Source organism: Meles meles, chromosome 1 (genome assembly GCF_922984935.1).
Source record: "Meles meles chromosome 1, mMelMel3.1 paternal haplotype, whole genome shotgun sequence".
Lineage (NCBI taxonomy): Eukaryota > Metazoa > Chordata > Mammalia > Carnivora > Mustelidae > Meles > Meles meles.
The window spans coordinates 178,792,273-178,818,014 of record NC_060066.1 but is presented as its reverse complement, the minus strand read 5'-3'; the positions used below and the strand labels follow the sequence as shown (position 1 = coordinate 178,818,014).

General features: G+C 35.9%; 1 protein-coding gene across 4 annotated transcripts in view; it reads right to left on the bottom strand.

The window, feature by feature from the left end:
* Nucleotides 1-25,742, bottom strand: part of SPATA6 (spermatogenesis associated 6) — a 140,585-nt gene that overhangs the window by 59,615 nt on the left and 55,228 nt on the right. For all 4 annotated transcript variants that reach the window (XM_045980552.1, XM_045980564.1, XM_045980556.1 and 1 more), the window contains 4 exons: nt 22,773-22,853; nt 17,749-18,042; nt 12,758-12,845; nt 2,378-2,418 (listed from right to left, as the gene is read on the bottom strand). In XM_045980552.1, coding sequence (XP_045836508.1) covers nt 2,378-2,418; nt 12,758-12,845; nt 17,749-18,042; nt 22,773-22,853 — 504 coding nt within the window. The remainder of the gene's footprint in view (nt 1-2,377; nt 2,419-12,757; nt 12,846-17,748; nt 18,043-22,772; nt 22,854-25,742) is intronic.

The window sequence follows — 25,742 nt, the reverse complement described above, 5'->3', positions numbered from 1 at the left end:
ATAGAAACCCTAGTGTTCTATTCCCTGAATATTTATTAGCCAGCTACTATGTGCCTATAAGAACCTTTATTCTTTCCATAGAGAAGATAGCAGTGTTCAATGCTATATATGTATTTCAATGAAAATCTATCCCTTGAATATAAAAATAATCCTGTGAGTTTACTTACCACCTACTGCCTTAACAAGGATAGTATGAATGATCAACTTCACTCTAACCCTAAAAGTGAAGAATCCAGAGATGACAGTGGGAGAGAATTAAAGTTCAGTTCTTTCAAAGAATTCATGTGGGAAAGAAGATTGTAAATATATACACCTATCTTTAAATGGACCAGCAAACATAGAGCTGGATTACAGTCACTTTAAAAAGATAAAGATTATTAGCCTATAAACTTTATCCCTGTCTCTCCATTCTGTATTTTTATATATTTGGTTTACTTGTTTTCTCTTAACAACTCACTCAGATAGGGCACCTGGGTGGCCTAGTTGGTTAAGCTTATGACTCTTGGTTTTGGCTCAAGTCATGCTGGAGTTGGGCTCCACACTCAAGGCAGTCTGTCTGAGATTTTCTCTCCCTTTCCCCTGCCCCTCCCACTTGTTCTCTCTCTCTCTCTCTCTTAAATAAATCTTGAAAAAAATTGTTCACACAATACACATATATTAGGAATCCACACCATATATCAGCTAAAATGCTAGGTACTAGCAATTATCAATAAGCAGATCAGTAAGGTCCTTACCACCCTGGAACTTAGAGATTAGGAAAACAAGCATATTTTAAACAAAGATACAAATAAAGATGAAAATAAATACATGATTATAAATCATGAAGCATAACTTGAAGGAAATGTACAAAGACAGGCTTATCCTTTAGGTAGACCAAGTGAGGGTGGCTACCCTGCAAGATAAGGAATATTATGCTTTTTGACCTATGTGTGCACACATGCATATATATTACACACACCAGTAGGCTTGTACGTGTGTGTGTGTGTGTGTAATACATTCCACATAATAGGAGAGATCTGCACCAGGTGAATTATGCCAAGCACACACTCTTGCAGCAGCAGCCTTAAACAAGGGCACAGCCATATACACACACTATGCAAGAGACAGTTCCACCAATACCAATGCTATACTCATAGTCTCTACTAGTAGTTCTCAAATGCCAATCCTTGGATAGATGGCAAGAGAGCTGCATCAGAATCACCTGGAAATGTGTCAAAAATTTAAAAATTCCAGTCTCCTTTCTCAACAATTTCAATTTAGTACCTGGAATGAATTTTTTAAAAGTTCCACCTAAATGATTTTGATACTCTGTTAGATTTGAGCTCTTAGTCATACAGTGCCTTTATTCATTACTTAACTGTTCCGTATTTCCTTTATCATGCCCAAAAGCATGGCAAAATACTCAAACTATGCTGTTCAGTGCTAGTAAACACAGAATAGATTGTTTTCAAGTAAATAAGAAAAGGTATTATAAGGAAAGCTATGATCTTGTTTTTTGTTTTGTTTTCTCAAATATACTGACATGCCTTATCAAAAAGCTTTCACCTAGGAACAGAAAAGACAAACTCTGAGATGATGCTTATCAAAATAGAGGACACAAACTATGGCAGATAATTTAATATGGTACCCAAAGTGATTTTAGATGATACACAGGATTATTTTACATGGCACATGGACATACACTAAATAACACTGAATTACAAAAGAAAACAGGTATTATCTTTTCAATTCTCTTTCAGTCAGAAACCTTCGGTTAGCTATTGGTATGTTTCCTACACCTCTCTATCATTGCTTATCTTTTAAGAAATAGAGAACATGCTTCAGAGATTTTGGAAAACAACCTTTATCTAGCCAGAACTTTGTAACATTGTTTCATTTTCACTGTATCCTTTAGAGCTATCATCCATTTAAAGCATAAGATATTGATTTTTCATTTATAGTAGTGAGGTAAATAAAAAGTGAATTTAAAGAAAACAGCACAAATTACATGCAGATATTCTAAAAATTATAAGGATGGTCTATGAATGAAGTTGAGAAATAGTACTGTGCAAGTTATTACTAAGAGTAACAACCAATTTCTCTGATCTATGTCTCTCTCTCACACACACATACACAAACACATTCAATAAGTAATTAATCTAAATGAATAATCAAAAGCCACAAATTGTTGTACAAAGACATTCAATGAAAAGTCCATTCTATCACTTGACATTGTAGCCAAAATAATGATATTCTATGATACGACAATATTGTTTGTCCATTTTCTTGACTAAATGATAATCTCTGACCATATATATAAGAAATGTACATTTATGTGCTTTATGGCTTTTATGTGAAAGTCAGGACAATTATCATTCTGTGATTTATACTTATATACCTTATAATCCTTGGGTCGGTAGCAGCCAAGATGAGCATGATCTGAAAAAGGATGTACAAGAGAATTAAATTATAGATATTTCATATCAAAAAGAAGAAAATTTGGTTTTATCTTTGGTTTTTGCTACGACTTCTATGTTTATTTGCTTATAATTTCTTTGATTTCTATGATTATAATTTCATACAGCAGTATTCAAAAGTATCTTAAAATCCTTCAACAATGCCGTATGAGTAAAGATGATACACAGCAAGCTAAAATCTTCAGTAATTAGGTGATTACACAAATACTATTTTCAGTGGAGTTGGAGATATCAGAATACAGACCAGAATAATTTTTTGTTGCTAAGTCAATTCACCTACATGGAATGGATAATCTTTAGTAGATAAACCAGTTTATGATGAAATATAATTTGAATATATATATTTGATAGGTATTGTCAAACTGCAAGTGTTCCCATTCCTGGGAGTCCACACTAGAGTCAAGTGAGTGTAATGGCAAGAGGACCAGCTTTAGGGTGTGGTAGCATAGGTGTACAGACCTTGTGACAAATACATCCATACTACAGTTCAGTCACTAGCACCTCCTGCATAACCTTTAACTCATTATTTAACCTTTCTAAGTCTCATATTCCTCATCTGTCTCATGTACTTCTTTCATAAATTGTTTTAAATACTATATCAGGTTTTACATGTGAGACAATAAAATAAATAAAATAAACTAACTTCATCATCAACATCGTTGATGTTACTCTCAAGTTCTAAATCAAACAAGCCTAAATGCAACTTCTGATTCCACCACTTATCAAATATATTACTTTGGTCAAGTTATATAAGTAATCCGTGTTTCAGTCCTCATTTTAAAAGTATGAAGACAATGCCTACTTTGCCTTGGAGAATCATAGTAATGATTAAATTATACCGCTTATGAAAGTTCCTAGCACAGTACCTTTAACAAAGTGTATCATAAAACTATTCTAACTCTCTCCTGGGATAAAGACCACTATATTGCAGATGCAGATTTTGGGTTTTCCTCATTACTTAAAGGAGTCAACACTTAAGTATTATAATCTCTATATATTGACATTCAAGCAAATCAGAACTATAACTTGCAATTCTACTTCCTTATACATTCTAGTCCAAAGCATTCTAACATTCTATATTTTATTTTACCAAACCACCTTATTAAAAAAAAAAAAGAAATGATCATATAGATAGAGACCTAGGATAGTCAGTAGTCAGTCAATTAATCTCCTTTCTTTTAAGGCACAAGATCTTGTTTGTTTTCCAAGTGTCTTGAACCATTACAGCGACTAGCTGAAACATTAATGTCTTGCACACAAGGCCAACTTTACCCTTTAAGTCAGTAAGACTCAACTTACTTCAAGTGCTTTTCAAAATTAAAAATAAAAATAAATCCCAGCTCAACTTCTTTTCCATAAAGTCTAATAATGTATAGCTGGCCACAGCAGCAGAAATAAAAGAATGATATGGACATAATGAACCTAATTCTCCACACGTGCTAATTGAAAATTAAGGTAATAATTTCCGTACTTGGTATATATATATATTCTTTCTGGCAGCTAATGTAATATTAAAAGTATCAGTATATTAAAACTCCAGTATGTCTTCTGCTTTCCACAAACCATTTATAAATCTACCCTACCAGAGACAGATTTATAATTTTCTTTTATTTTTAGAGATCCAGCTGTTACTGAGGTTCCCGATGCTTGCACTTCATCACCCTTACCAATAATTACTCACTAATCTCACTAACTTTATTCTAAAAGCAGGAGATAAAAGTCATGGCCCATGCTTGTGAAATGCTTGTAATTTACCTTGGTTAAGTTACACAAAGCTGAATAACAGCAGCATAAAAGAAGAGGCTAAGTGAGAATGGAACAGGCAATTATAGCTACTTAAAAAAGTCATATCAGAGATTAATCTCTCAAGGTTGAAAGCAATCAAGAGAAAACTTCCTAAGGAGAAGAAAGCTAACCTGGGCATTAATGGATGGGTCACACTTAAGAGAAATATGAAGAAAATTTAGAACTAATTCAGCCTCTGCATGTATATATGTGTTTGTGACCTTGATCACCTTTGACATTACTTCTTTAAACCTCATGTTTCTTGATCTGTAAAATGGAGATAAATAATAGTATCTAAATTTTGTTTTTTTTCCTTACAGATTTTATTTATTTATTTGACACAGAGAGAGAGATCACAAATAGGCAGAGGCAGGCAGAGAGGGGGGAAGCAGGCTCCCCGCCGAGCAGAGAGCCCAATGTGGGACTCGATCCCAGGACCCTGAGATCATGACCTCAGCTGAAGGCAGAGGCTTTAACCCACTGAGCCACCCAGGCGCCCATAAAATTCTTGATTATTGTAAGTAACCAATGAATATTAGTACTCAGAATCAAGGCCAGCAGAAAACACATTCAATAAATGTTAGCTATTACCTGGTTCTCTAATAACCTCATGAAATAGAATAGGTGTTATGAATTGGATGTTGGTCTCCTCCCAAAATTCCTATGTTGAAGTCCTAACCCCCAAAGTGATGGGACGTTTGAGTAGTAATCAGGATTAGATGAGGTCACGCAGGTAGGACCCTCATGATGCAAAGAGCACCTTTCTAAGAAAAGACAGCAGAGAGCTTGCACATGAATATGTGCTCGCACACCCTCCCTCTCTCTCTAAAGCTCCTTCTCCATGTGTACACAAAGATGAGGTCACGTGAGCATACAGTGAGATGGCAGCTTTCTACAACTCAAGAAAGGAGATCTCAGAATGAAATCTACTTCACTAGCACCTCGATTTGGGGCTTCCTAGCCTCTAGAATTGTGAGAAAAATAAACATTTCCTGTTTAAGTCCCCTGTCTATTGTATTTTGCTGTGGCAGCCTGAGCAGACTGATAGAACACATAAGATGAGTGAATATTTCTGCTTTACATTTCAGGAAGCTGACCTCGTCTATTGCCCAAAAGTATTGGAACTAAGGTCTTTGATTATTTCACACAAGAGAATCAAAGTGCCTTTAGTCTCAAAAATGACAGCACATTCTGGATTTGTTAACAAAATGGATGTGATATATAATCAGATTAGTCAAGTATCAAGTAGTGACTAACCGTATGGGTTAAAAACAAATGTGGTGGGGCACCTGGGTGGTTCAGTGGGTTAAAGCCTCTGCCTTCGGCTCAGGTCATGATCCCAGGGTCCTGGGATCAAGCCCCACATTTGGCCCTCTGCTCGGCAGGGAGCCTGCTTCCCCTTCTCTCTCTTTGCCTGCCTTTCTGCCTACTTGTGATCTCTCTCTCTGTGTCAAATAAATAACTAAAATCTTTAAAACAAGAAAAACAAAAAAAAATGTGGTAATCAGTCATCAAAATATTTCCATAGCAACCATCTAATATAGAAACTAAGATCCACTTTGTACAAAGGTCACCATTCCTGCTAGGAGTATTCTGATAACTTAGAGCCTTTGCATCCTTCCTCTCTCCACAGTGGACCCTCACACAGGCTCAAATATGACTCAGTCCTAAAGGACCAGTCCTGACTTTAACCAAGAAGGACTCAAGAAACTTTAATCTAAAACTAAGCATCCTTGCATTAGCTATCCTTTCTATCAAAGTAATTCTTGAGCCCCATTCTGATGATTACAGCCAATATGTGTTCCCTATGAATCAATCCATATTCTGGCAACCTCTAAAGTATTCCACCGGGAAGGGTACTATTATCTTCTTTTTTTTCATGATTTCAAGGAATTGAACTCCATTCTGGTAGTGAGTGCTACTACTATTACAAAGCATCCCTACTGATGAATGTGTATACCGACAAACCTTCGAAGAGTATGCCCCTGGAGTCCTTTATCAGCAATTATCCTATTACTATTTTAATGCCCACATAACATCCTAAGGTTGGCCTCTGCTCTCCTGTGAATCTTCGTGGAGCACACAGCTATGCATTTGTTATATGCCAGTCCCTGTAACTGGAAGCAAAGCTAAGATGCCCAGCTTTATGAAATAAAACCAGGGTTTAATATCTCTTAGGGGATCCCACCTTCTAAAAAAGAAAGACATAAAACATATGTTTTCCGTCTCTTGATCACTTTTGATACCTTTACCAGAAACTGGTTACTCTGACCTCTGATGTTTTCATCTTTCTTATTTCTATTGTTTTCTGAAATCCCATCAGCAAAAGCCTCAGACTTTCCCCATTTTTGTCTGAAATTTAGCAAACAGCAAACGTGTCAGTGGCTGAAGAAAGATGATCATGAAAAGATAAACTAATGTCTAATAAGCACATGAAAAAACATTCAATGCCCTTAGTCAAATGTAAATTAAAGTTTCAGTGAGACAGGACTGCCTATCCACTAGAATGGTTAAAATAAAGGCAATAATAACAAGTGTTTTTGAAGATGTGGAGAAACTACACCATCATACACTGCTGGTGGGAATGTAAAATGGTAGAGCCATGTTGGAAAACAACTGGCAATTTTTAAAAAAGTTAAACACAGATTTACCATATGAACTGGCAATTCCATTCCCAGGTATCCAAAAAAAAATAAAGACATGTATCTATGCAAAGACTTCAATGCAAATGCTCAAAGTAGCATCATTCATAATGGCCAAAAGTGGAAATAACCCAGGGACTCAAGGTGAGAATATAGATTTACTGCAAATGGGTATGAGAAAACTCTTTTGGAGGATAAAAATATTCTTAGAATGGATTGTGGGGATTTTATCACTGTGCAAATTTATTTAAAATCCTTCAGTTGTGCACTCAGAATAGGTGAATTTTATGATATATAAATTATAGCTTACTAAAGCTGATAAAAATGTTTAATAATAGAAAATGAAGAAACTAAAAAAGGGATACCTAAAATGACACAGCTCAGCTGCCCACTGCTCTATGAGATGAGGCACACATTTAAATAAAAGCTGAAACAAATAAGATATCTTGCTATTATGTGTGTGTATATATATATATATATACACACACATAATGACTATTTGCTATTTTACTCAGAATAGTAAAATGTTACCATTTATTATCCTCTATTCCAGTAATGACATACTAGCTTTCAGAATATAATTTCCAATTTATTTTACTTTACAAACAATAACCACCAAACAAAGAGGTTAGTGGAAGCTCATAAAAAGATTACAATCTTAGGTAGAAATGAAACTCATAAAAGAATCTTCAAAATGAAGAGAATAAGAGAAGATTCCTTCAAAGAGGAGACAGAATCAAACATCTTTTCATATTCTAAGCAAATAAAAAAGGGGCCAGGATGATGCCCTCAATTTCCTCCTCAAAAACACCAATGGTCAGAAAAAGCTTACAAACATTCTTGTAGCACAAGACGTGCTGGATCTCTTCAAAAGGATTGCACAAATTACAATTAGACTTATATACTATGGAAATTCCAATTTTAGTATATGTGCTGCCGAAGCGAGCACTATGGAAATTCCAGATAAAGAAAACGTGCTTGAAAAACTTACCTTAAAAAAAAATGTAAGTGGAAATAGAGAAAGTGGGAGGAGTGGTGGGAGGAAGAAAGTTGGGGCAAGACACCCTGGACCCCAGACCAACCAGGGCTCTTCTGGAACTCTCCAACAAGCCACTTAACCTGTCCAGGCCTCTGTCATTTTTCCCGATCAAATACAGTTAAATTCATCCTCATGTGATTATTATGATGACTAAAATAGTCAATGGTGGTGAAACGGTATCCTATAAAAACTTAATTTTTAGGTAGAATAATTTGGCAAGAAAAGGTTTAAGAATTTCCATTAAAGTCACTAATGAAAATTAACTCTATCATAAGAAATTCCCATATGCATTTTAATAGCTTATGAGACCCCAAAGCACAACCACCCAACTGCTAGACAGGTAAAAAAAAAAAAAAAAGCAGTCAAAAGATAGGGACATTAAAAGTAGAGAAATGAGATGAAGAACTCTTTACAGTAGAAGGGCAAGTAATAAATGTACAAAGAATAAGGGAATTTTAAAAATCACTATTTGGCAAACTTTACAGCAATAAATTGTTTTAAGCAAGAATCATCAATGTATGCTAAAGGAGTCAAAGTCAAGGTGACAGGATATAATAGTCTTAAAATATCTCCCCGTTAATTACAAAGGGAAGAGATAGCACCTTTATGATGCAGAAACCTAGCAGACCCCATTTTAATTAATGAGCAAATGAGTATCACCAGCAACAAAGCAGTATCACATGCTTTCTGACACGTTGCACTGAGAGTAACACATCACATCTGTTGTATTCTGGGGGGAAATGAATAATCTAAATTAAATCATGAGGGAAAATCAAGGGACGTTCAACCGAATAACTGGCCTATACTCTTCAAAATCTCAGTGTCAAACACGAAGAAAGATTAGGGAACTGATCCATTTTAAAGAAATCTACAGTGTTCTGTAGTTCCTGGAGTACAGATCCTTTACCTTTAACTTGAGGAACTACAGAACACTTATGAAAGAAATTGAAGAAAACACAAAAAGATGGAAGACCATTCCATGCTCATGGATCAGAAGAATAAACATTGTTAAAATGTCTATACTGCCTAAGCAATCTATACTTTCAATGCCATCCCGACCAAAATTCCACTGGCATTTTTCAAAGAGCTGGAACAAACAATCCTAAAATCGGATGGAACCAGAAGAGACCCTGAATTGCTAAGGGAATGTTGAAAAAGAAAAACAAAACTGGGGGCATCACATTGCCTGATTTCAAGCTTTACTACAAAGCTGTGATCACCAAGACAGCATGGTACTGGCATAGAAACAGACACATAGACCAGTGGAACACAGCAGAGAGCCCAGATAGGGACCCTCAACTTTATGGTCAAATAATCTTCGACAAAGCAGTAAGAAACACACAGTGGAAAAAGGACAGTCTCTTCAATAAATGGTGCTGGAAAAATTGGAAAGCTATGTGTAGAAGAATGAAACTCAACCATTCTCTTACACCATACACAAAGATAAACTTGAAATGAATAAAAGACCTCAATGTGAGGCAGGAATCCATCAGAATCCTAGAGGAGATTATTAGGCAGTAATCTCTCTGACATCCGCCACAGCGACTTCTTTCAAGATATGTCTCCAAAGGCAAAGGAAACAAAAGCGAAAGTGAACTTTTGGGACTTCGAGATCAAAACCTTCTGCACAGCAAAGGAAATAGTCAACAAAACAAAGAGGCAACCCACGGAATGGGAGAAGAGATTCACAAATGACACCACAGAAAAAGGGCTGCCATCCAAGGTCTATGAAGAACTGCTCAAACTCAACACACACAAGACAGATAATAACGTCAAAAAATGGGCAGAAGACATGAACAGACACTTCTCCAAAGAAGACATACAAATGGCTAACAGACATATGAAAAAATGTTCATCATCATTAGCCATCAGGGAGATTCAAATCAAAACCACATTGAGATACCACCTTACACCAGTTAGAATGGTCAAAATTAACAAGAGAGTAAACAACAAGTGTTAGAGAGGATGTGGAGAAAGGGGAACCCTCCTACACTGTTGGTGGGAATGCAAGTTGGGGCAGCCACTTTGGAAAACAGTGTGGAGATTCCTCAAGAAATTAAAAATAGAACTATCCTATGACCCTGCAATTGCACTATTGATATTTACCCCAAAGACACAGATGTAGTGAAAAGGAGGACCATCTGTACCCCAATGTTCATAGCAGCAATGGCCACAGTCACCAAACTGTGGAAAGAACCAAGATTCCCTCAACAGACGAATGGATAAAGAAGATATAGTCTATGTATACAATGGAGTATTATGCCTCCATCAGAAAGGATGAATACCCAACTTTTGTATCAACATGTAAAGGACTGGAAGAGATTATGTGAGTGAAATATGTCAAGCAGAGACTGTCAATTATCATATGGTTTCACTTACTTGTGGAGCATAAGGAATAACATGGAGGACACTGGGAAATGGAGAGGAGAAGTGAGTAGGAGGAAACTGGAGGGGGAGACGAACCATGAGAGACTGTGGACTCTGAGAAACAAACTGAGGGTTTGGAGGGAAGGTGGGTAGTAGGTTGGGTTAGGCTGGTGGTGGGTATTATGGAGGGCATATACTGCATGGAGCACTGGGTGTGGTACATAAACACTGAATTCTGGAACACAGAAAAGAAATCAAATCAAATCAAATCAAATAAAAAAAAAAACCCAAATGCTGGTATTGTCCGAAAAAATGTAACAGGTTTATTGTTAATTGTTATAAAGTCAAACTGCTGAAATTTGTTCACTGAGAACAAAACAAAACAAAACTGAAGAGACTTGTTAACTGAAGCCTATGCATGATGTAGAATTTCTTTTGCTATAAAGATATTATGAGGACAAGGAGCAAAATCTGAGTTAGGTTTATAGATTAATTATTATTATCATGTCATTGTCAATTATCTGCTTTTCATAATTATATCACATAATATCTGCATTAGTCTCCTCAGGCTGCCATAACAAAATAACATATAGACTGGGGGCGCTTATACAACGGTTCTGGAGGTTAGAGGTCTGAAATCCAGGTGCCAACGCAGTCAGGTTCTGCGGATAGCTATAGTTCTGGCTTGAAGATGGCTACCTTCTGCTTGTGTCCTCATGAGGCAGAGAGAGAAAGCAAGATCTCTGGTTTCTCTTCTTATAAGGGCCCTGATGCTATCATGAAGACTCCACCCTCCGAACTGTACCTAAACCTATTATCTTCCAAAGGTCCAGTTTCCAAATACTACCACATTTCAGGTTAGAGCTTCAACATAAAAATTTTGGAGGGACACAATTCTGTCCATAGCAATGTCCTTGTCAAAAAACAAAAAACAACAACAAAAAAAACCTTTATACACACACACAGAGATGGAGGCGGGGGTGTGGTGGGGAGGAGACAGAGAGGAAGAGAGGAAAGCAAATATAGTATTTGTGGATTCTGAAAGGTATATAGTGATTCTTTACACTGTTTCAACTTTTCTATAAGTCTGAAATTATGTCTAAATAAAAAGTTAAAAAAAGCAGACCTCACTATTAACCTCTCTGATTGTACCTCTACATAGGTAGCTGACTGTGGCAATCAAAAGTTACTGGAAACTCTAACAGTTCTGCGGGCAAATACCTAATAATTATCAGGAGAAATCAGATGCTTCAGTGCATTCCAAAAACATCTTCCAAAGGACTATCTATATTGAAGTTATTTTTTGTTTTCTTGTTCTTAAACCTTTTTTTCCATGTCCATACATTTCTTCCAAGAGGGGAAACAGAGTATAACATCTGTTCCTAATTTCATATAATCTGCTATGGTGGTTATTAAAGACTTATTGACTACTACATCTATCTCCCTGCTAATGCTAAAAAAGCAAAACAAATGAGCACAAACTCTGCATGTTCTCAGAGAAAAATGTTTCATTTCCCCATTTAAAAAAAAAGAGAGATTCTACACTACAGTTTAGAAATGAAGAGAGATGGGAGCTCATGACATGTTATGATTATGTTTTTTTCACTGTCTCTCTTCCTTCTTCTATGCCTTTATCAATGTGTAGTGAATTAACTTATAGGCTGCTCCAGAAGGCTTGCTGAACTGACCAACCAATGATTCCAGATATTAACACTCAAATATCCCTAATCACATAATACTATTTCATCTTCTTCATAAAAGTCATCTTCAGATTGAACTTAAGAAATAACTTCTCTAACCATTAGAACCAGGGCCTATGATAAAAAAGACTGTTATAAACTAAACTTAAAGGACATTATCTTTTCAGAAATGTAAGCATTATTATAATGACAATGGATATTAAGGCCTATGTGCTAAGGCATTTTACATGGTCATATATACCATGTTATCTTCATTCTGTAATATACTGATTATCAAAGCTGTTAAAATGATTTGTCCAAGAATGCCCAATTTATGAATAAGTGACAGAGCAAGTATTTAAATATATGTGTAAATGTATATCCTAAACCCATAACCTTGAACTCTTCTTTACTATGGTGTTTCCCAAAGCCTTTTCCACAAACTAAGGAGTATATGTTAAGGTAGGAATATGGTTCCATAGTCAACTAAACTTAGAAATTGTTGAGCAAAGCAAAATCAGGTCTTTTCTTTCACTAAGAGGTTATCAGTCTTTAATATGCTACTATGTAATCTGAATCTCAAAGAGGGAGGTAAGTTTATAGCAGCACAGAAATTCTATTATTTTTAGAGAGTACCTATATGGGTGTTCCACAAGTTGTAAAAAGTAGCACTATGCCTTATTATCCAAAAACACAGCAAAGAATCTATTTTTGTTCACTGATGCAAGTGAAAAGCTTGACTGTAGCCAAGGCAACTAAAGCAATGAAGAGAGACAACCTTTAACTTACCATTGTGCATCCTAGACCATCCATCTCTTTCACAGTCTCTGCCAGAAGATCCAAATAAAGCATCAGCCCTGGGACTTGGGGGGTCGACCTAGAAGAAGAAGGACTGAAAGTCAAAAAGAACCTAAATGCTCTTACAATCTCATGGCACCAGAAAATCAACTCAAGCACATAGACTGTGTTCATCAGGTTAACAGGATAGTGCCTGTGTGATTCAGGCATGTTCTGAAGCCAGAGCTTAGTTGAGTATTTTGCTGTTCATAAATAAAATTCAAATTAAACTCCAGAAAATTTTAATTACAAATTTGAGTCTATTTTGAAATTAACAAATTTATAGTTGAAATGTCCATTACCCCATTGCCTACTTGGCCTTCCATTATAAAGCAACAAAAAGAGGAATCTATTTTGCCATATTTAAAAAGCAAGTTTAGCCATTTGCTACTCAGACAGATGTTGAATTCAAACAGTGTCTTTACTCAGCTGTGTCTAGAGCCCAGCATGCTCAGTGCTTTATAGCTCACAGATTATTGCAGTCAAGCACATTTTCTAATGAAAAAGAAAAAAGAGTGATATAAACTGTAAAGAAGATAGCTCTATTCATCAACATTAAAAACTTCACCCATAGGGGCACCTGGGTGGCTCAGTAGGTTAAGCTGCTGCCTTCGGCTCAGGTCATGATCTCAGGGGGTCCTGGGATCGAGTCCCACATCGGGCTCTCTGCTCGGCAGGGAGCCTGCTTCCCTCTCTCTCTCTGCCTGCCTCTCTGCCTACTTGTGATATCTCTCTCTCTCTCTCTCTCGCTGTCAAATAAATAAATAAAAATCTTTAAAAAAAAAAAAACTTCACCCATAAAAGGATACTATTTTTTTTTAAGATTTTTATTTATTTATTTGACACACAGAGAGAGAGAGAGATCACAAGCAGAGAGGCAGGCAGAGAGAGAGGAGGAAGCAGGCTCCCGGCTGAGCAGAGAGCCCGATGCAGGGCTCGATCCCAGGACCCTGAGATCATGACCTGAGCCGAAGGCAAAGGCTTAACCCACTGAGCCACCCAGGCGCTCCAAGGATACTATTTTTTTTTTAAGATTTTATTTATTTATTTGACAGAGAGGGAGAGATCACAAGTAGGTAGGGCAGCAGGCAGAGATAGAGGGGGAAGCACGCTCCCTGCTGAGCAGGGAGTCCGATGTGGGGCTCGATCCCAGGACCCTGAGATCATGACCTGAGCTGAAGGCAGAGGCTTATTAACCCACTGAGCCACCTCTAAAAGGACACTATTAAGAGAGTGAAAAGCAAACCATTTAATAAAAATATATATTTGCAAATAATTATCTATAAGGCATTAACATCCAGAATATATAAAGAAGCTTCTATAACCCTGAAAAAAACTTCTCAAAAGTGGGCAAAGAACTTAAATATAAATTTCTCCAAAAGATATACAAATGACCAATAAGCACAAGAAAAATTTTCAATATCATTAATCATTAGGGAAATACAAATCAAAATCGTAGTGAGAGATACTACTTCATGATGTGAATGTACATACTGCAACTGAACTATACACTAAAATGGCTAAAATGGTAAATTTTACATTGTGTATATTTTACCACAATTTTAAAAAATTAAATTTTCAAAAAAGGAAAGTGAAAAGATCAGTCATAGAATGGGAAAAAAATACTTACAAATCATATCTGATAAGGATTTAGAATCCTAAATATTTAAAGCAAACTTGCTACTAACTATAAAAAAGACAAAAAAAAACCAATTAAAAGTGGACAAAGAACTTGAGTAGATATTTCTCCAAAGAAAATACACAAATGGCTAACAGCACATAAAAAGATGTCTGACATCATAACTTACTAGGGAAATGCAAATCAAAACCATAATGAGAAAAAAAAAAAGCCACAATGAGAAACCAATCCACACCCCCTAGGATGGCTATAACAAAAAGAAAACAAAAAGAATAGTAAGTGTTAGTGAGAATGTAGGTAAAGTGAAACCCTCTTACATGGCTGGAGAGAAGGTAAAATGGGACAGGCACTGTGGAAAACAGTTTGACAATTCCTCGACAAGTTAAACACAGACACACCACATGGCCCAGCAATTCCACTCCTAGGTATTAAATTAGGCATGAAAACAGGTACTCAAGTGGAAACTTGTGTATGAATGTTCACAGAAGCACTATTCACATAACCAAAAGATGAAAACAGCCCAATGTCCACCAACACATGAATACGCAAAATGTGGTATATATCCATACAATGAAATATTATTCAACCATAAAAAGAACCAAGTACTCATACAGGTTATAAAATGAATGAAACTCGAAAACACTGTGCTAAATGAAAAATGCCAGATAGAAAAGTCTACATATTGTCTAATTTCACTTAGATGAAAAGGCAGAATAGGAAAATCCATATGGGAAGCAGATTAATGGTTGCCTGGGGCTGAAGAAAGGGAGAAATGGTGAGTAAATGCTTAATGAGTGCAGGGTTCCTGTTTAGGATGATTGAAAAAGTTCGGGAACTAGACTGCAGTGACAGTTATACAACATATACTCACTGCCACTGAAATTATACACTTTAAAATGGCTGAAGTGGTACATTTCATGTTATATTTTACTGCAAATAGAAAAAAAAAAGATCCTATTTTGTATCAAGGAAAAAGAAAGTAATTCTGTTTAACTTTTCTGGGATAGTTGTGCCAGTTTGTTTGGGAGCATCCTAGTTGGTTTCTTGAAACTGCTCCTTACTAGGTAAGACTGTTTTTCTCACAATGTATGCCAAACTAGAATGTCTTTCCTAAAAGTATTAACTCTTTACATATGCATGTATGAAATTATTATTATTATTTATTTTTTGAGAGATGAGGGAGGAAGGAGGGAGAAAGAGAGACAGAGGGAGGGCACATACGGAGGAGGAGGCAGGGGCAGAGGCGAGAGATAATCTTAAGTATACTCCATGCTCAGCTCGGAGCCAGATGTGGGGCTCCATCTCACCAGCCCGAGCTCACAACCGGAGTCAAAATCAAGAGTCGGACATCTAATCGACTGAGCCACCCAGGAGCCCATGAAATTAAAATTCTGTTTATCAATTTATTAAGTGCTTCTGAAATCATAAATGGCTACCGGGGAAGAAAAGACATCTCTATGTAAAGACAATTGGAAAAATCCTGTTTCCTATATAATAATGTAAGCAATTTTTTCTTTTTTTTTTAAGATTTATTTATTTATTGGAGAGAGAGAGAGAGAGAGGATGGGAGGGGCAAAGGGAGAGGGAGAAAATCTCAACTGCTTGAGATTTCCCCCGCTAAGCCCAGAGCTTGATGTGGGGCTCAATCTCATGAATCTGTGATCACGACCAGAGCCGAAATCAAGAGTCAGACTGAGCCACCGAGGCACCCCAATGGAAGCCATTTTCTAACTGTAGGCTTAGAAGCATGCATTTTTTTTCTGTTCATTGGAAAGCTGTGAAGAAAATCTCTTCAATGAAAACATTAAAGCCTACACTCAGCAATATTAGAACTATTCCACTTGGAACACTGGTGTGAAAAACAGTAATTTAATAAGCATTGGAAGAGCAATTATTTCCCTCAACAATTTTTTTTGTGGCTAACTCCCACTATTACTGGTTATTTTGCACATAAGCATTTTAATTAAAATGCTACTATTCCTTCAGATTAGAATTTAATATATCCTTTCTTTTCAACTTAATTTACAACTGCGAGCAGTCATAAAATGAAAGCTTTTCTGAAACTGCCATGAAACAAGCCAATCTTATCTGGATACATCCAAACAACAACAACAAAAAATGTGGTCAGCACCTATAAACCAATTCTATAGAAAAAAGACAAACATAATCACAATAATCTCAATAAAATATTACCATTTAAAAGTACCCACTATAAGTTTTCTTTTTACAATGAAAACAATGTTACTTAAAGTTAAAAGAATAAAGGATTTATAGTCAAAATGTAAAAATGGAGTGAAATGTTGCTTAATATAATTACATCTAAAATTAAGAAAAATATGTCACGTACAAAAAATATGAACTTTCTGATGATAATTTTCAAAACCCCATTAGACTACCCAAGAAGCATCTTTACATTTACATTTACATATTACAATTTAGAAAAAATGAATTAGACATTAAAGTCAGAAATAACTTTATCGATAACCCCGAAAGTTGTTTTACTTCTGCAGGCACTTAAATCTTAACATTCATTATTGTTATTATATGTAATTTTATTAAATTACAAGCTTTTGTTAAAGAAATGCTTTTAGGATAAAAATTCTTTACAAAAATTCAAGAAACTATGAGAATTCTAAGGAAGTCCCTTATTAAACATTCTGAAATATTATAGACCCTTAAGATTACCCAAAGTCTACTTGACTATCACATGAACACAAGCTCTAAGCTTAACCCACATCAAAAGCAGTCTTCTGTTTGGGAAGATTAGAACTATGCTACCCTAAGTTACTCTCTTCACTATCAAAGGCCTTCCCATCCTCATCAAATAATGATTTGCTTCAAAGATCCATTATATAAGGTTTATCCAAGGGACATAATATCAAAGGAAACTTAACTCTCCATTATAATTTTTTAAACGACTAGAAAAGGGGAGTCTTCCTTTTCATAAAGAAAAGTTGGTCCTCTTTTAAAACCCTACTCTGCCATTTTAGCACTAATGTCAATTACATCTAAGTTCAATTTGTAGAGTTATTACACTGTCCACTTGTAGAGGAAGAAAGGAAATGAATACTTAAAGGAGTTAACATGGTATTCATAATGGAACTTGATCTCTGTCGGGTTTAAAGACTGACAAAAGAATGTTCTTTTACTCTAAGCTGATTTTCCATTTTAGATTGCTAGGCTAACAGTTCAGGAAAGAAAATTATGAATAGAAGCCAGATTTTGAAAGAAGTTTCAGAATAACATTTTAGTGAAAGAACAGATTAGATCGGTTTCAAATGGAAATGTTTAAGAGAACACATACATGTCTAATCACAAATGGAGGTTTATCTGTTTCTTTTTTGAATTCATAGGGTCCCAGATTTAAATGGGCCAGCCGCCGCCTGGTGTCTTCAGATAGCTCACACATGCGTCTTTTTGTGTAGGGAGATGGAGAGTGTGATTTTGAAGAAATGGTAGGCTGTTCGTAGTTTTTTGCATTTATGCAATATTTATTTCTCTCAGGTGACTTGGATTTTTTCTTTTGTGATCTTGATGCTCTGGTTTGCAGTCTGCCGTGTGATTTTTCAACTGGAGCCGTATGGTAAATAAATTTATCCTAAACATTAAAAATAAAAATTAACTTGGGCAGAAGATATATGTAGGGATATTTGTATATCTATAAATTACACATAGAAAAAAACTTCAAAAATTAATTTAAGGCACATACAATCTATCAAACCCAACAGATTAGTCTTCCTTATCTATGCTAAGTAACTCTTTGTCTAGTAGTTAATAAAGTCCATGGTATTCTTAAGTCTAACAAGTACTTATGAAAATAAAAGTATAATATTTAACCACTTGAAAAATCTAAGAAACAAGTTCAGAAAAATTAGTTTTCAGTGTACTAAAAAATTAATAAAAACATTGGTTTATCATTTGTAATTAAGTATCCAAGTAATTGGTTATATAATTTAAGAGGGTTTGTTTTTTTTTTAAGAGAGTATGTGTGTGTGTGTGAATGTTGGGGGAGGGAAGTGGGAGATGGATGGAATCTTAAGCAGACTCCATGCTGAGCATGGAGTTTATTATTGCCTCACACACCTGAGATCATAATCCCAGAGGAAATCAAGAATCAGAGGCTTCATTGACTGAGCCACCCGGTGCCCCAAGAGGGCTCTCTTTAGTAATGTTACAAATAGACATGGCTAATTAGTTGCTTATGAAATCTTTACGGAGACAACTATTAAAGTAAGTTTCATTTATACTGCTATGATTAAAAATATATATACAATGTGAACATTTGAAAAACAGCTTTATACATATTTTCATGAAATGTATTATTTGGATTATATAGGGTGATTAGGATTTTAAGATCTCTTCCAAACTAAAATTTTACAATTCAATGACCAATAGTCATATCATCTTAATTCTGGTTCCATATTTTTATAAAAGTAAAAAGACATAAAAGACACATATAAACTTTAATGACTAGTACTCTACTAGTAAAACTGGTTAGCAGTCTAAAATTTTTAAAAAGCAAATATTACATTTTTAATTTTTTTTTTGCATTATTGGGATAACATTTTATTTAGTCTCTGCCTATGGGTGCCTTAAAATTTGGATTACAAGTAAATAGTAAAAGACCTCCTGATTCATTATCTAGAATTATAATATTTCTAATATTAGAGAAAATGGACAGAAACTTTGTCTTCCTAACTAATCATTTTAAAAACCCATCACTCCTACCTCCTTCTCTACTTTCTCAACCCCTCCTTCCCTACACACTAAGGGTATTTATTCTAAGAAAATATTAAAACATAAATGTGATATAGAAGGGAAGAGAGTCAAATATTTTTAAAAAGAAGATAAACAGGAAAAAGATATATTTTCCTAACTGTAAAATAAGTCCATGAGTTTCATACAAACCTGCAGCATCAGATTTTTTTTTTAAATTTGTTTATTTTCAGCGAAACAGTGTTCATTGTTTTTGCACCACACCAAGTGCTCCATGCAGTACGTGCCCTCAGATTTTTTCCTCATCTCTCCTGTACAGCTGTTGATATGCTCCCGGTCCCTCTCCCACCTTGCTCAATGACTTCAACAAGTAATTCAGAATTTCCTACCTTATCACACTTCATCTATCTCTATGACATCACATTTGAGGCACAGAAGCAGGAATGTTAGCACACACAAGGACTTCTGAGGTGTTATAAATGTTCAAGCAGTGAATCTAAGACCTTGGACTTGGACTTCTATTTCTCAGCTTTTATTGCCTTTTCCCACCTCATCTTAGATTTCATCATTATGCAGATCCATTGCATTTGAAACTTTGAAAATCCCTTGCTGACCAAAACTACTTTTCCTCATTCTACTTCTTTTATTCTCACTGAATCCGCTACCTCTTTTCCCCCAGACCTTCATACATTTTTAGTATATCTTACCTCCAGACCCAGATAAACCCAATAGCACCCACTTCAGCAATGCTGTGAAGTTCCTCCTTACCTACCTCTGATTATACCAAACCTAAAATAACTAACCCCATCTTCTTCCTGCATTACAATTTTTGAATGTTGAATACTATAGAGGAAGTTCTAAACTGTGGCATATGTAGTACAGATACATGCTGTCTAACTCAACCAGATCCTTAATGTATCCCGTTACTGCACAGGAACACTTAAAATAGTGGCTGTTATATGCTGTTAACAAGATGGCTCCCTTTGGCCAACAGGATAATAGCTTGGGATACAAAGAGAGACTTGAAAAGTGCTATTGTCTTTTACTCCTTTTTTTTAAAACCTCCCTGCTTCCATATGAATGAGCCAAAATTAGCCTACTAGATGACGAAAGTCTTGTAGCCACCATCCCAGCTAAAATCGAGCAAATTATGAGAAATGTAAAGTCCCTCCCAGACCAAACACTCAGCCAACCACCAGACATGACTGAAACCATCCTAGATCATTCAGCCCTGGCCTTGTCAGTTCAGACCAAAAGAATCACCCAACCAATCTATAGAACTGTGAAAAATGTTTTGTTTTAAGCCACTAAGTTAGTGTCACTTTTTACACAGCAAAAACTACCTGATGCAGCACACAAATTAATACAACTACTATTGATATTGAACTAATTAATACTAAATTCTACCTTTAGCAGGTAAAAAGAATAAGTAGAAAATTAGTTTAATTAAAACTAGTTTAATTTCAGAAAATCACAAAAATTAATTTTTTCAATCCCTTCAACTGGTGACAGTTGAAAATAATATGCCAAAAGGAATAAAGTTTATAAATATTTATAAACTTAAATATTTTTATAGCTTCTTTTACTTAGTCTTCTTCTAAAAACCAAAATGGCTTGTCTTGTTCTTACGTTTGAACCTGAAAATGCTGCTTTGTAGTCACTAAAATTTTAATTGTAACTAATACTTTTTAAAAAGCAGATTTATCACATTCTTAAATAAGGTCAAATAAGATTAAAATTCTGGCTGTTGGGGCACCTGGGTGGCTCAGTGGGTTAAGCCACTGCCTTCGGCTCAGGTCATGATCTCAGGGTCTTGGGATCGAGTCCCGCATCGGGCTCTCTGCTCGGCAGGGAGCCTGCTTCCCTCTCTCTCTCTCTCTGCCTACCTCTCTATCTACTTGTGATCTCTATCAAATAAATAAACAAAATCTTAAAAAAAAAAAAATTCTGGCTGTTAACATTTAAAATTTTAATGTGCAAGTGTATACTTTGTTGTGCCTACCAGATAATGTTTTCTATCTTGTATTTTAACTATTGTCTTCTCTCCTAATTATCATTTTAAAAGAAACCTTAGTAACAGCCATCAAATTCATTAATTATATGTTACGTGCCAGACACATCGCCTATTCTCTAATTTAATCTTTACGGCAGTCTTGTGAGGAAATTGAACCCAGACCCATCTGATTCTGAGGCATATTTGCTTAAACACTGTCTGATGCTAAGACCTATCCTATTTTCTTACATCTGTTCAGTAAAGAACAAATGACAAACACTGAAATAGCAAGTTAAATAGAGAAACAAGTCTTCCCAAAAGTTTACAGAGGAAAATGTTAGTTCCTAAGTCTAATGAGACTACTGATGAGGGCACAATTTTACATTTACAAAAGACTCTCCACCAAGCTGTACACTTAGGATGTCCTTTTCTGTGCATATGCCAGTTCATACAAAAAAAGACTTTTCTATCCACTCACTAGAAGGACATATCCCAAGGAAGAGAAAAAAATTTTACCTGAGTTTAGGTAAAATACTGTTAACAATTTACAAATATACACAGTGCATAACTCAAAACAGGTCAGTAACATCTTTGCGTTTGGCAAGCATAGTTTGTTAGATCTCTAACAGCTGCATTTCAGCTTGCATTTCAAAGATAATTAACTATAGCCAAACTGGCACACTGGGTATCATGCTAAACAAAATAAGAATGATCCCCTTGAAAATTTTATATAATCGCGCTTTACCTTTCTTAGCTTACATCATTGTTACCGTCCTTAACAAATGTATTCTGAAACTGAGAATGCAGTAAATTAATACTGCACTCTTTCCATCATAGGTCCAGTCCTGTCTTGTTTGGGTCCTCTGGGCTTTATATGTTAGTGGCTCTTCATCACAGCCTAGTCATTGTTACCTAATCATAATGCAATTGCATATGAGTGACGTCTAGACATTACTAGCTAACCTATGGACAAGGCAGTAAGATGATCCTGGTGACTCAGTGAAAAAGTTAGACAAGAATGAAATATTAGGTCCGGATATCTCAGTTTACTAAAGGCAGTTTTTACAAACAGAGAAGGTACTTAGGTTGGACTGTCCAAGCTTCCCTTGGTCTGATTGCACCAGTATGGCCGTCAAACCGAGCAAGAGTCATATAAGAATTAGCGACACTCAAGAAACCATACTCACTAAACACCAATATCCCTGCGTGAAAACCTCTGGTCACATTTGCTAAAAGGTATCCTTTGAACTTTCTGCAGCCACCTTTAACTTCTCTAAGATTTATAGAAGCCTCAGATCTAGTTCTCCATGGTACTTTTTGATCTCAACACCTTTCTGGCAGGCTGGTTAAAAAAAAAAAAAAGGCCCATGGAGTTACAAAAAAAGGCCCATGGAGTAACATCATGGGGCCTTCTATCATGTATACCAAACTCTTCCTTCTCACATGTAAGATGCAACCAAACTGCTAAATGCCTCTGACAGTTGTTTTGCTTAACCTAAAGAATGACCCCCAAAAGTGAAAAGAGTTACAGCCAAGATACAAGAATAATTCTTGCCCAATGCCCATAAATATGAACAAATAAGTTAAACCGTTAAATACTTTAAATAAATGAGTTTAACCTGAGTGCGGCACTTCCTTGAACTTATCAGACATTCAGTAATCACTGAGGTTGTAGAAAATTCCAGCTTTGGAGCAATTCCCTGAGGGGAAAAAGGGTAGTATTACATATTTCAATTTTTTAAGAACTAGAATTATTAGTGATAAAATTATGACCTGAAGTAACAGATATCTGTCAAGATTTAGCTGCTTCATTTGTTAGTTTGACCTTTTTATTAAAGATAAAGACAAATTGCTAAATTTTTGCTAAAGACAAAATGCTAAATTTTGGCAAGAAACCACTTCATTGTTGATGATTCCCACAGAAGTGATTATATTACCTTTATGTAAAAATTACTATATCTTTTCATTGTCAAGTACTTCCCTGTCAAATTATTCTAAGATTTTTAAACTATGATAAAATATTAAAGTCATAAATATATAAGAACACTTAATGGATTTGAGTTCTTTTTACTTTTACAAATTAAGACATACTTAACTATATACTCAAGAAATACTTTGGATAGTCTCCTCATGTTAAAAAAATTACAGCTTCTAGGTATGCAGTTCCTGAAAACAGAAGAGAAAGAAGTCTCTACCAATACCTCCAACATTTTTTTCCATAATGTATAGGTTACACTCAGGTCTATGAATGAACCTGGCTTCTGTTTCTCACAACCTTTCAAACATCAGCTTGAACACTGTTTTAAAATAAGTGGAGACAAATAGTAAAATTCAAAGAGTCACGAAGCACCTGCCTAGATATTTGGAAGCATACCAATTGTATATTCACCAAAGCATTAAAAGATACTGTGTAGGCCCAGTGCAACTTTATTCTAACATAGCTCAAGTCAGATGTTTGTCCTTTACAGACCCAGCCTCTGACATACTAACTTGAGAGTTTCAAACACTATTACAGAAAAGGTAAATACATGTTGCCTAAGAATTAACTAAGTAATGGTTTTTCTGCAAACATAACTTTTATTAATGAAGTCCATAATGCCCACTTGTTAGTTACCTGTTGCCTCACAGGATATTACTTAGCAGTTTAAAACAAGAGTAAACACTTATTATCTCAGATAGTTTCTATGGGTCGGGAATCTGGCAGAGGCTGAACAGGGTGGTTCTGGCTTGAAATCTCTCATGAGATTACGGTCAAGATGTTGTTTGGGCTGCTGTCCTCTGCAGGTTTGCCTGGGGCAGGAGGATCTGCTTCCTAAGGCTTGTTCAGATAGTTCTTGGCTGGAGGCCTCAGTTCTTTTCTAGCTTTTAGCAAGAGGTCTCAGCTCCTCTATCCCACAAACCTCTCCATAAGACTGCTCAAGTGACCTCATGCCATGGCAGCTAGTTCTCCCAAAGCAAAGCAAAGAGGAAGCCATGACTTATGACCTAGTCTCCTAAATCTAACACTGTCACATCTATCACATCCTATATATTAGAGTACTGAAGTATAGACCACACTCAAGAACAAAGGAGTTAGACTTCCTTTTCAGCAGAGGAGTACCAAAAATTTTGTGGACATATTTTAAAACCACCCTGGTTCACCCTCTGACCACATGTTACTTATACTCCTTTCATGTGTCAACCAAACTCATGCTCTACAAAGAAAAGAAAAGAAGAAACATCTCATCCTTTTACAACCTCAGCTTGAAATCCAGGATGTTGGCATCTAAGTCAAATCCTTATTCAGCTTCCTCAGATGTGGTTCTTTAAGGACAGTTTCTAGAATACAGTTCCTCAGAGTTAGAAGACTTATGAACCACAGAGACAAGTTATCTGCCCCACGTGTACCCAAAGCACACACATGCGGCAAGTGCAGGGTAATTACTCCAGATATTCTTGTTCAAAAGGGAGAAAATAAGAGTCAAACGGGAATCACTGGCCCATAGAAATTCTAAAATACAGCAGAGAATGTTAGAAGTTCCTTGATTAGAAATTTAGTCCTGTTCCTGCCCAGATATAACTATCCTCTGGGTTCCTCTGGGCTCTTGCTCCCGATCTTTGCATTATTATTCCTTTTCAAGTAGAAGTAGACCATGTTTGGAGCTGCACAGTGATCTGAGTGTGAGTCCTGTCAACAGAATTTTGGGGGTCCAAAGGCCTATTCATTTTGTGGAGATCTCTCTGCATTTCAGACCAAGCTGGTGGTATTTCTACCAATATAATGCTCTTAAAAAAACATTTTGGTTCTCAAATGAATCTTACTAGAGTTCACTCCATTAGACATGAGCTACACCCTCTCTACACTTGGCTTCTGCAGAGACTGCCCTTAAGCATCTTTGAAAAAAAAAAAAATCAATGTTTGATTAAATTATTTTCTGAGATAACATCTTGGATCTTTCTGAGATTTTAGTGAAGGGTTTATAGTTATGCCTCTGGTTTCACCATCAGACCACAATTTCCCAAAAGTGCTTTTTTTGATTTTTGCTCAGAAGTCATTCATTAATTTTAGCATTATTTGCCATCAGGAAAGGCTGGGAATCTTCAGGAACAGTAAGTTCCAACTCCTTTTTGCTGAACAGCCTTTTCTTTTGCTTATCTCTGTCCTCTCATATTTTGCTATAAAGCAGCAAGAGAAAACCAAGCAGACCCTCTAACTCTCTATCTGAAAGTCTTAGACACACCATCCATTTCATATTTCTTTGCTTCCCACATTACTGCAGGTGACTGTGTGGCTAAACTTTCTGTCATTACATAACAAGGAACCCTTGTTTATTATCCCTAATTTCCAATAACATTTACCTTATTTTCCTGCAAACACACATCTGAGTTTCTTCAAGACCTTTCAAGATTTCACAGACATTCTAGCAAAGCCTTTCCAGCTTCTGTCCTCTCTATAGAGGTGCTTGAGTGTCTTCACACATGGCAGTTGGCTTAGCCCAAAGTGACTGATATAGGAGTGAGAGCAAGGAGGAAGCCACAGTGCATTTAATGACCTGGTCTCCAGTCTAATACTGTCACTTCACCATGTTTTATCTGTTACAGTCACTAAG